The sequence below is a fragment of the Sporisorium graminicola genome, chromosome SGRAM_16, assembly GCF_005498985.1.
Source record: "Sporisorium graminicola strain CBS 10092 chromosome SGRAM_16, whole genome shotgun sequence".
NCBI classification, from domain to species: Eukaryota; Fungi; Basidiomycota; class Ustilaginomycetes; order Ustilaginales; family Ustilaginaceae; genus Sporisorium; species Sporisorium graminicola.
Genome location: NC_043726.1, coordinates 204,625 through 218,156, shown reverse-complemented (window position 1 = coordinate 218,156; position 13,532 = coordinate 204,625). Strand labels below are relative to the sequence as shown.

The following is a 13,532-nucleotide window of genomic DNA, read 5'->3' as shown; positions in this document are numbered from 1 at the left end:
GTCAGCGGGCGGATTGCTCGTTTCTCGTGAGCGTTGCTGCCGAAGCACGAAGGGAAGTGAGCCTAGTAAGATGAGGGAGCGAGGTTGGTCAAAGAGCGTCGACGACGTTAGATGTCGAAAGCCAAGAGTGCGCTTGCTGGATGGCTTAAGCTCCTCTCTGCGCAACTCGCTCCCAGCAAATCTCTGTCTCGCGACGCGAAGTTGAGATGCCTTCTTCTTCCATTCGGCCGGAAAAGCACGCCAGCCCGACTCCACACCAAAAATATCGCTTTTCGCTTGCTGCAGCAACAAAAATTTCGAAGACGTGCAAAGAAAACAGAAAAAAAGCTTTCTTCTGAACACTGAGCGCTGAACCCTGATTGACTTGCGTGAGGCTCTCGAAGACCTTGAGAAAGCCTTACCTCTCCTTCCATCCTACCGCATCGCAACCCTTGCCGACCCTCCCTCACAGTCACAGATAAGACAAGCTGGATCACCGAGATGGCTCGCCCGTCCTCTTCCAGCTCAGCGTCGGGTTCGTCCGCTCGCAACGGCGCGTCAAAGAGGAAGCGCAACTTGCCACCTTCTACCACAGTCACTACCACCACCAAGGCACCCACCGCAACCAAGAGCAAGTCAACGGCAAAGGCCGTCCAACTCGACCTGGGCGAGTCGGACGACGACGAGCAGGCCGAGATTGACCTAGCTTCCGACGATGCAGAGGACGTCGATGCTTCCGACGACGACGAGCAGGACGAGTTTCCCGAGATCGATCTCGAAGCTAGCGATGACGAAGATGCACCTGGAGCAGAGGAGGAGGAGAGCGATGAACAAGAGGAAGCGGAAGATGAAGCGGAAGAATTGCACGACAGCCAAGCAGAAGACGGCGATTCCTCTGAACCAGGTTACAACTCATCCGACATCGACAACTCCGACTTTGACGACGACGCCGACGAGGGTGATCTCGCCTACGACTCCGCAGATGAAGACGAACGTGCTTCTGCCTTCGCCGCTCGCAGCGATGCTTCTCAAACCAGTATCGATGAAGAACTCTCGCGTATGATGTCGCGCTACTCGTCCAAGCCCGACGAACAATCCGGCTCGCTCTCCGCCACCAACAAGCTCGGCGTCCCACGCTCTCAAGCAGCACAAGCCTTCGACCTACGCACACGCAACCCCGACGGCTCAGCCAAAGGCGTCTTCAAGCGCAGCGAGATCACAGGAGAGATGAAGCGTGTCTATCCCGAAATCAATGCCGAGTACGACTCGGACAGCAGCACTGAGGACGCAGAAAACCGAATCGGCAACGTTCCACTTGAGTGGTACGATGATCTCCCGCACATCGGCTACAACATTAACGGACGCAAAGTCATGAAGCCAGCAACCAAGGACGAACTCGATAAATTCCTCGACACCGTCGATGGCGATGGCGAGGCCTGGTTCTCTGCACGCGACAACTCGACCGGCAAAGACGTCCGCCTGTCCGACGAGGAGCTTGCCATTATCCGCAAGCTGCAGAACGCCGAGATTCCAGACGATGCCTATGACCCGTACGAAGACTATGTCGACTGGTTCACGGGCGAGGACAAGGTAATGCAGACCGCGCTCACCGGTCGACCTGAACCCAAGTCGCGCTTCGTGCCCAGTAAGTGGGAGCACAAGAAGGTGATGAAGATCGTCCGAGCCATCCGCGAAGGTCGCATCGTGCCAGGTGCAGCTGCCAACAAGGACACCAAGCCCAAATTCTACAACATCTGGGCCGATGCCGACGAGAACGACACACGCAGCCCTTGGGCCGTCATGGCTGCTCCCAAGCTCACCCTTCCCGGCCACGCCGAATCGTACAACCCCCCCGCCGAGTACCTCTTCAACGAGCAAGAGCAGAAAGACTGGCAGGAGGCCGACCCCGAGGACCGCAAGCAAAACTATCTGCCTGCCAAGCACGATTCGTTGCGTCGAGTAGGCGCATACCAGAACTTTGTCCAGGAACGCTTCGAACGCTGTCTCGATCTCTACCTTGCGCCGAGGATGATGCGTAAGAAGCTCGACATCCACAACCCGGAGAATCTGCTGCCCAAATTGCTGTCGCCCAAGGAGCTCAGGCCATTCCCGACCACGACCAGTGTCGTGTACGCCCATCCAGACGGCGGCAGGGTGCGATGTCTCTCGGTCGACCCGACGGGCAACTGGCTTGTCACGGGTGGCGACGATGGAAGGGCGAGGCTGTGGGATGTAGCTATCGGAAGGTGCACGGCGTCGTGGGACGTGTGCGAAGGATTGCCAAAGGCGGACCGTTCCGCGGTGCACTCGGTTGCCTGGTGCCCGACCAAGAACTACTCGCTTTTCGCTGCTGCTGTCCACGGCCGTGTTGCCATCATCGCTCCGCCCCAGACGCAGAACTATGCAAAGACGTCGGCCAACGCTCTTTATTCCAAGTCGGCTCCTGCCTCTTCGAGCGGTGCAACGGCCACTTCGACTGCTTCGTTCCTCTACGCCACGTCAGCGGCGGCAACGTCGATGCCTGCCAAACCAGACGCTCGCGCCCCCGTCGCCTGGACTCGTCCCTCCGAATCCGAACGTCGCATGGGAGTCGCCATGCATCTCAACATCACCTCGAGCTCCGCCAACAACCTCAAGACGGTCGTATGGCACAACAAGGGCGACTACTTTGCCACTGTCTGCCCCGACGCCGCTGCAGGCTCCGCAGGCTTACTCATCCACCAGCTGTCGAAACACCGATCGCAGTCACCCTTCCGCAAAGCGTCCAAGGGCTCGTCGGTGCAGAAGATTGTGTTCCATCCGACTAAGCCGTGGGTGTTTGTCGCCACGCAACGCTACATCCGCATCTACGACCTGATGGCCCAGTCGCTCGTAAAGACGCTCCAGTCCGGGTTCAAGTGGATTTCGTCGCTCGACGTTCATCCCTCCGGCGATCACGTGATGGTCGGCAGCTACGACAAGAAGCTCGCCTGGTTCGACCTCGATCTGTCGACGCGACCGTTCAAGGTGCTCAAGTATCACGCTAAGGCCGTGCGGGCGGTGCACTTTAGTACCAGCTGGAACCTGGTCGCGGATGCGAGCGACGACGGCACACTCCAGCTGTTCTACGCCAAGGTCGGCGCGGACTATGGGGACAATCTGACGCTGGTGCCGCTCAAGGTGTTGAGGGGGCACGAGGTGAAAAACGGGTTGGGCGTGTTGGATGTCAAATGGCATCCGAACCAGCCGTGGTTGTTCTCGGCAGGGGCGGATGGCAATGCTGTTTTGTGGACGACTTGAGTTCTACCGTCGGTCAAAGTGTAATGCATGCAGTACAGTTTTTCAGTCTACACCCTTGTGTTTGTGTCGGAGCTGTGATGGTATCCATTCATCGTGTCATTGTGCCATGCTTCGTGCGGATTCATTGATCCTTCTTGGCCTGTCCTGAAGCAGGCAAGCCACTAGCTGCAGCTGCAGCCTCTGCTGGCTCCTCCTCCTCCTCCTCCCCTTCCGCCGCTGCTTCAGCGTCACGGCTCCTTGTGTTGACCCCAGAGACGACGGATTCGGTGGTCTTGATCATTTCCATCTCTCGCCTCAATCCGAGCAGCTCCTTCTCAAAGCGACGGCCAAAGACTTCGACGTAGTACGAGGCGCCGTTCCAGACGCTGATGACAAAGATTCCCGTGCTGTAACAAAATCGTCCGCGCGTGAAGAAACGGGGTGCGGAACAAGCAAGGTCAGCAATGGGGTGGATGAGAGGCAGGGAGGAAAGGAGTAGGGTGTGCTTACAAAAAGATGGCGGAAGCTGTGGAGCTTGGGTAGAGCAGCAGCGGAGCTGGCAGCTGTTGTCGAGTTGATGATACTACACATTAGTCTCGACTTGTGGTTTTACTTTCTGAATCTGGCTTGATTAGACTTACGGTGGTAATGATCGTATAGACGAACTGCAACACTGTCGTAACAAACATCCCACGAAAAACGCTCCGTGTCAGCCCCCGTCTGAGCAACGCTGGCGGAAAAGGGGTTAGTAGGGAATGGGACGTACGCATGAAAGCAGGCTCCCTTCTCTTTGGCGGCGCTTTGCCGAGCAAGTTCGCAACAGGCCCTTTGCCCTTGCTCATGGTAGAATACGAGTTGATCCGCTCGCCCGTCTCGATCTTGCTCTTCTTGCGGATCACGATCAGCTCGTAGTACACCAACTGCCACACCAGGTAGATCGTGACATTCTACCCAATTCCGTCACCATTGCAAGCACGTTGTCAGCATCGATATCCCAAGAAGCTTGTGGCATGCGAAGCACAGGAGCCGGACAACTCACAAACCAGAAACTGGTATACCCGTTCAGCGTAGTCAAGTTCTTCAACGCCGGAAACCTCTCGACGGCTTTATCGTGTGGCATGAAGTGCACCATGGTGGTGAAGACGAAGGGCGGGTAGAGATGGATGAAGAGCGAGGTCATTTTTTCGAGCGAGTGGAAGACGAGGCTGTTTCGCCACGTGGCCACGCTGAAAGCCAGCGGACCGTGAGCTGCGCAGTAGCACCTGTTGTGCAGCAGTGGCGGAGAGTGTGGCAGATGTACGGGTGAGTGGTCAACGAAAGGGGTGCGTGGTCTGAAATGCGAAGAAGGGGATACTTACACGGTGAAGAGGAACTCCGAGTTGGGAAAGACCCAGATGAACAGCTGTTTGGGTCAAGAAGGGGTGATACAGCGTGTTAGCTCAGAGCATCGGAGGACGTGGACGAAAGACCGGCGCTTACGAGATTGGCCACACTGTTTTGCAAAGAGCAATGCAGAAGGAAGGGAGACATAATCGTCGGATGAGTGGCTGATACGAGAGTTAGAGATCTCTAGCTGTTTCTCCGGGACATACTTGAGGAAGTCTGCACATGTGAAAGTCATGGGCAAGAAATTAGCAGACAATATCAGCGACCTGTCCCCCCATTTGTCTGCACCCGAACCGTTGAACCGTTGTGAACTCACAGCAAAAGTCAAAGAGAAAGTAGTGCTGTTGCAACGTTGTCGTTCATGGGCGAAATATAGGCGACGGTCAGTTTCCATCGAGGTCAGGCGGAGAAGTGGCTCTTGCCAACGTACCCATTTCTTGGACGTGTACCTGCAAAGCATCAAGAGAAAGGATAAAGCCGGAGTCAGTCGGCCTCTTTTATCTTTCATTGCGCATGAGCCTGTGCAACTTACGAGTACACCCTCAAGGGCAAAAAGTACAGCGCGAACAGCGAATAGAGCGTTGGGACCAGTTCGGGTCGGAGAGCGAACACGAGCGAGCCTGTTTGCAGTGGAAGCACATCGAATGTCAGCATACGCAGCACTAGGCACCTCTCTAGTTGGAAGTCTCCTACTCACTGACGACGAGATTGCAAACGCCGACGACAAAGGACACCTTGTCTCTCAAACGAACCACTTTGGCGTCCATCCATCTCTGTTGCAAGTTTTCGATGCGCTTCGAGACCTTGCTGCGCATCTTTTTCAGCTCGTCGTCCATCTGTTGCAGCTCGCGTTTGGACTTTGCTTTGCGCACAAGCTCTTCCCGCCTACGACGTGCACGGGAACGCACGTCGCCGGAGAAAGCGGACCATTTGCGACCTGCTAGATCGATGCGGGGTGAAAAGTAGGTCTCAAAGAGGTCGGTGAGCGGCAGAGCGCCGGCGGAACCAGAGTGACCGAGCAGATCGACGCCTTCCATGGACGCGGAAGCGCTCGAGTGGTTGGTGCGGAACGAAGTAGGCGTCGACAGCGATCCGTCGTCGGAGTAGGCGATGCTTGAAGCGCGAGAGAGAGTGGGTCGCAGAGCATCGCCAGAAGAAGAGGCGTCCGAGATGTGCGAATAGCTCGAAGACGTCGAAGAGGCGCGTCGCATGGTTGTGCTTCCCGCTGCCGCGTCAGCCCCCGGCGCAGCCAGCATGTCTCGATTGGATTGAAATTGTGCGTCTGTTACCATGGTTGCGGTCGCATACCAGCGCGTGCAGAGGTAGGTGGTGACAGTGGATGGTGAGCAGGCGAGGTCAAGGAGAGACCGAGTGTGAGTACGCGATAAGAAAGGGTTGGACACGACTGCTAGTGACAGCATCGCGCAGCTTTCTTTTCTCCACACCAACACACGCAGAGACGCGCAGCAGCAGCCCAGTGCAGCAGCCGCCGCCGCTGCACACAATGACGTTCAAAGCGGATTTTTCGTTGTTAGATCCGGAATCCCGCGACGGGAATTTCCATACGCCATCGCACGACACAGCTGTCCCCACAATGGTCGGCAGTGTCAGGCCACCGTGCCTACAATGCAATCGGCGGCGCCTCAACCCACACTTTGCCGGACGCGAACAGCGTAAGCGATTCGCCATCGTGCAAACTTGTAGACAATGATATTTGACCGATTCTGAGAGGATTATGCTAAGAGTACAAGGTGTGAGAAACAATACAACGAGAGGAACAGTGAGATGGACGAGAAAGATCTGGAGGAGATGCACCGATGTCTGGCAGTGTATCAAGCTCAAGAGAGCAGAGAGGGAGCGAGTTGTGTAGGAGTCTGGCTGGAAGAAGGAGGAGCATGTCGACGATGGCATCGGGGTTCGAAAGCGCCTGAGCTCGACCGAAGAAAGAACATCGATGTTGCGAACGTCACACAATCTGACCCGGGAACGGATGTCCGGGCTCTGCCTCGTTCGTGTCGGAAAGCACAGCGAGGGGCGAATTGCGGATCGTTGTGAGTGGGCCAGGTTGATGTCGGCGCGTATCCAGCAAGGTTGCCAGGATAGCCGTCCAAGTCAAGACAAAACATCGACAATGCTCCAGCCTCGTCCTGCGAGACGCAATTAACGAGCTTCGAAATGCAACTGTAGCCACAACAAAAGCAAAGTACCAGGACCGAGGGTCAGCAATCTACTTGCGCCAACATCGTCCCCTTCACTGCAGATGATCCACCTACCATGCGCTTGGTCCTCTTCTTGTACATGACACGGTGACCGCATTCTCTGCACCGGATGGGTTCTCGGGGTCGGATCTCGTTGGTGGCGGCACAGTCGGCGCAAATGTACTCCATCACCGGGTTGCGCGTCGCCATCCCACCCAATCCTGCGCCACCGCTGGGGGCCGATCCTGCTGGTCTTGCCTGGTACGACATGGTTGTGCGTGTGTGTGTTCCTACCGTAGTCGAAGGGATAGAAAAGGTAGAGGTAGAGGTGAGCGACGGCAAGAAGAATGCGAAAAGTGGAGAAATCGCTGCGAAATTTTCATCTCTCCATCGGACCCTGTCCAGACCAGTCACGTGACTGTTGCTTCCGTCCAAACCTTCCTGGCTTGCACTTTCGCACGGACTCCCCGCTTCTTCGCCTTGTTGTTCTCCACGTCCATCATAACCTTCCTCTAACAACTGGTGCAGATGTCGGGCCCACTCGAGGGTATCATTGTGCTCAGCGCAGATGGCCGGCCCGTGGTCCACTCGCACTTTGCAAACCGCATCCCCTCCTACCCGCTCCTCCACTCGGACTACTTTGCCACGCTCGTGGCCGGCATCAACTCTGCAAATGCGCACATTTCGTCCTCGACGTCTTCGAGTACAGCGCAAGCATCGGCGACCGCAACGGCAGGACCTTCGCGCATCTATTTCACCAAAGATATCAAGCCCGTCATCTGGGTCCCCGGCGTACCGGATGTCAATCCGCTGGATTTGCAGAACGAGGACGACGAGGATGAGGATGAGCACGACGCAGATGATGCGGACGCAGCAGACGTGACAGCAAATTTGGGTGAGCTGTCCTTGGCGAGCCAGCTGAGCGCACGTATTACCGCCAGTCGTACTGCGCCTTCTGGTACAGCTTTGCAGGATGTCAATGTTTGGGACGAAGGCGGACCCCCCGCGGCGGCAACAGCAGCAGCGTCGTCAACTTCTTCCGTACCACAAGCCCAAGCATCCACAAATACCATCGCTGCACCGCCAGCTACAACAACGGCGGAACACAGAGGCGACCGAGTGGTACAACACGCCGCAGAAGCACTCGCCGAGCAAGGCGCCGCTCTCATCCACGTCGGTTCTGGACCGCTGCGTTTCCTCTGTCCCGTCTCTCGTGAAGTGGACCCGCTCGTACCACTCACTTTCCTTCGATCCTTCATCTCTATCCTCCAAGAATATCTGACCCAATCCACCGACCCCAGTCTGCTCACCGAAGACACGCTCCGCGATCATTTCGATATCGTCTACCAGCTCTTCGAAGAGATCGTCGACACCGACGGCAACATCCTCACCACCGAAGTCAACATGCTCAAGAGTCTCGTTTTGCCGCCCAACTGGGTCGGCAAGCTGGTCAAAGCCGTCGGCGTCTCTGGTCTGGCCTCTGCTGCACCACCACCGTTGATCTCGACGATTCCGTGGAGGAGGCCGAATTCCAAGTACACCAACAACGAGTTGTACGTCGATCTCGTCGAGAGCTTGGAGGGCATCGTTTCCAGGACGGGTCGGCCGGTGGCGCTCGATGTGTGGGCAGCGGTGCAGTGCAATGCGAGGTTATCGGGGACGCCCGATCTTTCATTGACGTTCAACACGCCGAATCTGGTTCAAGACGAGAGCTTCCATCCTTGTGTAAGGTATCGGGTCTGGAGGAAGGAGAAGAGGTTGTCGTTTGTTCCTCCTGATGGCAACTTTGAGTTGGCGTCTTTCCGTATTGGGCAGCCATTCCTTGCTACCGGAGAAGCGAGCAAGACGACCAGCAGCAACAAGGGGCCGACAAACGGATGGACAAAGGCGATCCCGCTTCAGTTGTCGCACTGCATCGAAGCTCAGAAGGGATCGGCGACCGTGCTGTTCCAAGTGGCTGCTTCACCGTCGTCCAGCACGTCCACGTCCTCTTCCTCGTCGCTGTCGTCGCACCCGACGTCGCGCACAAAGGGTCCGGATCCCGAGGGCACGCTCGAAGACGTCACGCTCACCTTCGGTCTCGGACCAGGCGTGGTCTCGTTCGAAGCATCCGTTGGCGGCGCACCCATGCCCGCCACCACCACCACCACTTTGAACCCATCCATCGTTCCCTCAGCAGGCGACGTCTACGGCAGCTACATCTACGACCCCTCCACCAAACTTGTCCGCTGGACCATCCCCAAGCTGCTCCCCACGCAATCCCAACGTCCCTGCCTGCTCAAACTCACTTGGACCACCAGCGATGCGCGTACCGCACCGACGCACTCGAGCGCCGTGACCGTCACCTGGACCAACCCCACCCAAAGCTTCTCGCATCTCAAAGTAGACTCGGTCAACCTGACCAATACCCATACGCACCCGTATCGGCCCTTCAAAGGCGTCCGCTCCTTTTCCCGCGGCAAACTCGTCTTTCGCGTCTGACGCAATCAATCAATCCATCCACACAGAGTGATTAACAAGACAATGACGCGTGCTGCAAGTGTGATTACAAGCCACGACAGGTATCGAATAGTACACGATCGGATTAGTACAAAGCTTTTCCCCAAAAGGCCCAAAAGAACAGAGCAGAAGAGTGAACGTTACGATGCATGCAGCATGAGCTTCCACCCGGCATCGGTGGCCTGATCCAGCCACGCCGTGAGCGACGCATCGTCCACAATGGGTTCCGGCCGCTCGTTGCAGCTGAACGAGCTGACGTCTGAGCCCAGCCTCTCGCGCACCTTCTCCAGCAGTTGTGCAAATGTCGGGCTCGGCGGCATGCGTAGGGCGATGACGCTGTCCAAGTCGTTTCGACGTGCAACCTTGATACGGTGATACGCCACGTTGGCCGACGATCCAGAAGGGGCCGCCGCTGCCTGCGCAGTCTGACCGGACGAGTACTGCTTGCGATGTCCGCTCGATGCTTGCGATGTGCGCCCGGTACTGACCGCACCACCCGCACCGCTCCCGCCAAACGCCGCGCTGCTCCTTGTCGAATCACGCTGCCCCGAAGACCCCCGTGCCGACCCTGACACGAGCGAGGCCCCGCGCATTTTGGCGCTGAGCTCATCCTCGGCCCTCGACGACGTGCTGCTTCGTCCCACAGGCTGATCCTCTGCGTATTTGTTGACGCCGTTGCTGCGCAGCTGCGGTTGCTGACTCAGCCTCTGATTGTTCGCTTCCACACCTCCCGCTAGGTAGCCGTACTCCTTTTGCAGGTTACTCTCGTGCTCGTCGGTAGGCCTCCGCGCAGGATGCGAGGTGCAGTGGTCGCCCGGTCGAGGCTCGAAGAAGAGCCGCACGAGCTCCGAGCGCATAATGTACTCGGGAAGCGAACACAGCTCCACGATGTACTGATCCAAGTCGACTCGGCGCTGCGATGTAATGAGGTCGTCAACGACATCGAGCGGACCAGGCATCAACGGCAAGATACGCTCGCTGGCCTGACCGTTGGCGTCCGTCTCGCGACCGGCCTCCGAGGGGAAATGGTCGAGCAGCGCGATCTGGAACTCGTAGAAATCTTCGTAGAGGCGGTAGAGGATGAGATCTCGCTCTTCCCCATCGGGAGCGTGTGGTGCATTGGACGGCGCGGAGGCCGACGGTCCGGCAATGTGAGTGGCTTGGATGCGGAACCAGTAATCGCCCTGCTCGTAGTGGAACGAGTCGACGGTGGCCGAGGTGATGATGCCCGTCGGTAGGGGCTCGCCTGGCGACATGCCCGGTGGAAGCTGTGTGAGTGGGTCGATGGCGTTATCGTCAAAAGGCTGCGTTGCGCCCGTAGCGCCCAGCGGCCCGCCTGCGTACAGACCGTCCTTGGGTGGTGGTATGGGAACAGGTAGGGAGGAGATGGACGATTGTTGGCCGTGCAATGCGCTGGATGGGAAGCCGGCATTGCTGGCACCACCGCCTGAAGCGGCAGCGGCCGTCCCCATGCTGGCATAGGGAGAGTTGACGCCAGGTTGTGACGTCTGTGGGAAATCAAAGCGGCCGAGCGGGATGGTGTTCTTCTTGTATTCGGCCGTCATCTTTTTCCACTCCTCGACTTTGGGGACGACTCCACTCTGGATCAGCTCCTGGATGTCCTCGATGGGCCTTCCTGTGACTAGGTCGCGGATCTCGACGAAAGCGACGGGAATCAAGCCGGGACCGCCGAGCCTACCGATTGGTTTGGCAACGAACCACTCGAAATTGGACTGGGCAATGACGATGATAGACTCGCCCGCTTTGGCTTGGAGCTCGTCGGCGCGTTCTGCGAGGAAATCGTACTTGACGACAGCGTAGAGGCCTCCACCGCCTTTTGCGGTCATGGCAGCGCCGGCAGCACGGCCGCCGTACGCCTGGGAGGAGGAAGCGCCGCCAGCCGAGGCCATGGAGGTGGCAGGAGGCGACATGCTGCCGATGGTGGGGGATGTGGCATTAGGACCTGCGGCGGTGGCTGCATTGGCGCGATTGCTCTTGGAGAGCACATCAAAGTGGTTGACAGGGACGAGGCCGCGCGCGTTGGTCATGGGGTTGCTGGCCTCGAACCATTCTGCGTCGGGAGCGGGGTCGGTGATGACATGAAAAAAGTCACCCTTATGGAAACTGAGCTCGTGGGGCGAATTAGACCTGTAGTCGCGGATGGCTCGGATGACGAGCTTGGGTGGCTGGATAGTGACGGCGCCCTTGACGCTGGTGAAGGTGCCTGGACTGGGAATGGATGCGGATGGTTTTCCGCCGGAATGGCGATCCTTGTTGAGAGACCTGCGGAAATCCTTGAGGCCCTTCATGGTGGGCCAGCGATGAGGACGTGGATGAGCGCGAGGAGTATCGGATGTAAAAAGATCCAGCTGCTGCGATTCTCTTTGGACGCAGCTCGATGGAGGGGAACGAGAAAAGGAAGATGCTCCTCCGTGATGGGGTCGTGATTGTCGTCAAGAGATTGATCTGCGACGCGAGGATGCCAAGCCGACGCGAAGGGGTGCGAGTTGGCGCTATCGATGGCGCCTCGAAGCGTACGAGCCAACGATGCGTGTGGCAAGGAAAGGGTGTATGTAGATTGAGACGGGCAAAGAGGATGCTAGAGGGTGGAGATGGTGGAGTGAATGACCGATGCTCGCATAGACACTGCGCGGACCATTTTTGCGACGTGAATCTGTCCGTCATTGGTGGCCGCCTATTCTATCCTATTTCCAATTTAGCAGTTGACCGCGACGTGAGGCAGGAAGGCAGTCGGTCAGTCACAGTGCTTAAACGCTCTTACATGGCAGCATGAACTGCAGCACCTTCAACGCGAAACAAAACAAAAAACAAAAAAGGAAGAGGAAAAATCAACCGAAAATCTTGCGCACTCGTCCAAACAAGGCAAACACGCGAATCCAGTTGACGCGGCGGAGTGTGAGAGAGGCAAAGACAAGAGAGAGGGGAAGTCTGCCTCCTAGGACGAAGACGCAAGCGGTTAAGCCGATGCGGTGCAAGACTCTAGCCGCAGAATAACGGCATCGGCAAGCGTGGTCTCCTGTCTTGAGAGGCGATTCGAGGCAGCCACTGGAAAGGCGAGCTTAGCTACAACCGATGCCAAGTCAAATCTCGTCCATGTCCAGAAGAAGCACGGCTCCAGCAGTCATGTCTGTGGGCCACAGCGGCTCAGGATCCAATTAAGCTCACTTGTTTGTTCTGTTGCTGTTTGTCTGTAAGCGAATGTTTTGTAGCTAGTATGCATGGTCGGCTGCCGATAGATTCGTCGATCCTTTTTCGCCAGAGGAAGGCTCGCTTCAGCATGTGTCGATCTGCAGTCGTGCAGGCACAAAACACAGCAGAGATCGCAAGAACGGACCAGATGCAGAGGCAACGCAGACGATCCGGCATTTGGCAGGCAATGGGATGTTCAATAAGGTATAATACAACGCGAAATGTCGGAAGGGAGCAAAGTGAGAGCGCCATCACGTTTGGACTGCTGCAATGTGGTCGCAATCAGCTCTGTCTCGGTCAATCGCATGCGGGCGTTCCACTGCGCAAGTCGGCCACGTTCTGTGCTGGCAGCGCTGGGTATCTGTTGTCGATGCGCTGTGCTCAGCGCACGCGCTCAAACGAGCTCGATCGACCGAGGATTACGACAGAAAAGTCCATGATCTGCGAGCAAAGCAATGTAGGAGCAGAACAGCAGTCAGCGCCGGTCTCTCCAGATCATACGACCAAACTTCCAGCCAACAGAGCCACTTACCCATTCTCCGGCTTCGAGGTAGATGCGCATCAAGTTTCGCAGGTCTTTGTTGGGCATGCGCGATACGGCCGGCGTGAGTCCAGTGCTTCGCTTGATCCCGGACAGCGCCACGCTCACCAGCATGGCATCGACGAGCAGATGAAAAATGCGGCCGAACATGATTGCTATGCAGTCGCTTTGATGAGTTCGACAAGGTCTTTGGTATTACAAGGCTTTGCAATCACAAGACAGCTCGATGGAAAGAAGTGCGTCTCTCGCGAGATTCTGATAAGAGCCGGTATGAATTCGGATGGTCCGGAGGCGGTGGATTCAGCTGTCGTTGAGGTAAGCGTCAACCGAGAGATTGCAGACGTGTTCAAGAAGACTCTGAGTCGGCGGCGGAGGTCGAAGAGGTGGTCGATGGTGAGGAGGGCAATGACGCTTGAGAACAAAGGTCGATACTAGCCGACAGAGCGCACAAGAGAGATGGA

General features: G+C 57.1%; 6 protein-coding genes across 6 annotated transcripts; 2 read left to right on the top strand and 4 right to left on the bottom strand.

The window, feature by feature from the left end:
- Positions 1–480: 480 nt before the first annotated feature.
- On the top strand, positions 481–3,258 carry EX895_002692 (uncharacterized protein; the record flags this gene model as incomplete). Its single annotated transcript, XM_029883290.1, has 1 exon — positions 481–3,258. The coding sequence occupies one exon, from the start codon at positions 481–483 to the stop codon at positions 3,256–3,258; it is 2,778 nt and encodes a 925-aa protein (XP_029740325.1).
- Positions 3,259–3,379: 121 nt separating this feature from the next.
- On the bottom strand, positions 3,380–5,834 carry EX895_002691 (uncharacterized protein; the record flags this gene model as incomplete). The annotated part of the gene is made up of 12 exons (XM_029883289.1): positions 3,380–3,644; positions 3,748–3,800; positions 3,879–3,910; positions 4,004–4,184; positions 4,277–4,499; positions 4,596–4,639; positions 4,717–4,729; positions 4,830–4,839; positions 4,940–4,964; positions 5,054–5,072; positions 5,156–5,243; positions 5,321–5,834. 12 exons carry the CDS (start codon positions 5,832–5,834, stop codon positions 3,380–3,382), a joined length of 1,467 nt encoding a protein of 488 aa, XP_029740324.1.
- A 949-nt stretch (positions 5,835–6,783) lies between these two features.
- Positions 6,784–7,091, bottom strand: EX895_002690 (uncharacterized protein; the record flags this gene model as incomplete). The annotated part of the gene is made up of 2 exons (XM_029883288.1): positions 6,784–6,804; positions 6,897–7,091. 2 exons carry the CDS (start codon positions 7,089–7,091, stop codon positions 6,784–6,786), a joined length of 216 nt encoding a protein of 71 aa, XP_029740323.1.
- Positions 7,092–7,349: 258 nt separating this feature from the next.
- Positions 7,350–9,302, top strand: EX895_002689 (uncharacterized protein; the record flags this gene model as incomplete). The annotated part of the gene is made up of 1 exon (XM_029883287.1): positions 7,350–9,302. The coding sequence occupies one exon, from the start codon at positions 7,350–7,352 to the stop codon at positions 9,300–9,302; it is 1,953 nt and encodes a 650-aa protein (XP_029740322.1).
- Positions 9,303–9,460: 158 nt separating this feature from the next.
- On the bottom strand, positions 9,461–11,251 carry EX895_002688 (uncharacterized protein; the record flags this gene model as incomplete). The annotated part of the gene is made up of 1 exon (XM_029883286.1): positions 9,461–11,251. The coding sequence occupies one exon, from the start codon at positions 11,249–11,251 to the stop codon at positions 9,461–9,463; it is 1,791 nt and encodes a 596-aa protein (XP_029740321.1).
- A 1,660-nt stretch (positions 11,252–12,911) lies between these two features.
- EX895_002687 (uncharacterized protein) lies at positions 12,912–13,221 on the bottom strand (the record flags this gene model as incomplete). Its single annotated transcript, XM_029883285.1, has 2 exons — positions 12,912–12,971; positions 13,063–13,221. The coding sequence occupies 2 exons, from the start codon at positions 13,219–13,221 to the stop codon at positions 12,912–12,914; spliced, it is 219 nt and encodes a 72-aa protein (XP_029740320.1).
- Positions 13,222–13,532: the final 311 nt, after the last annotated feature.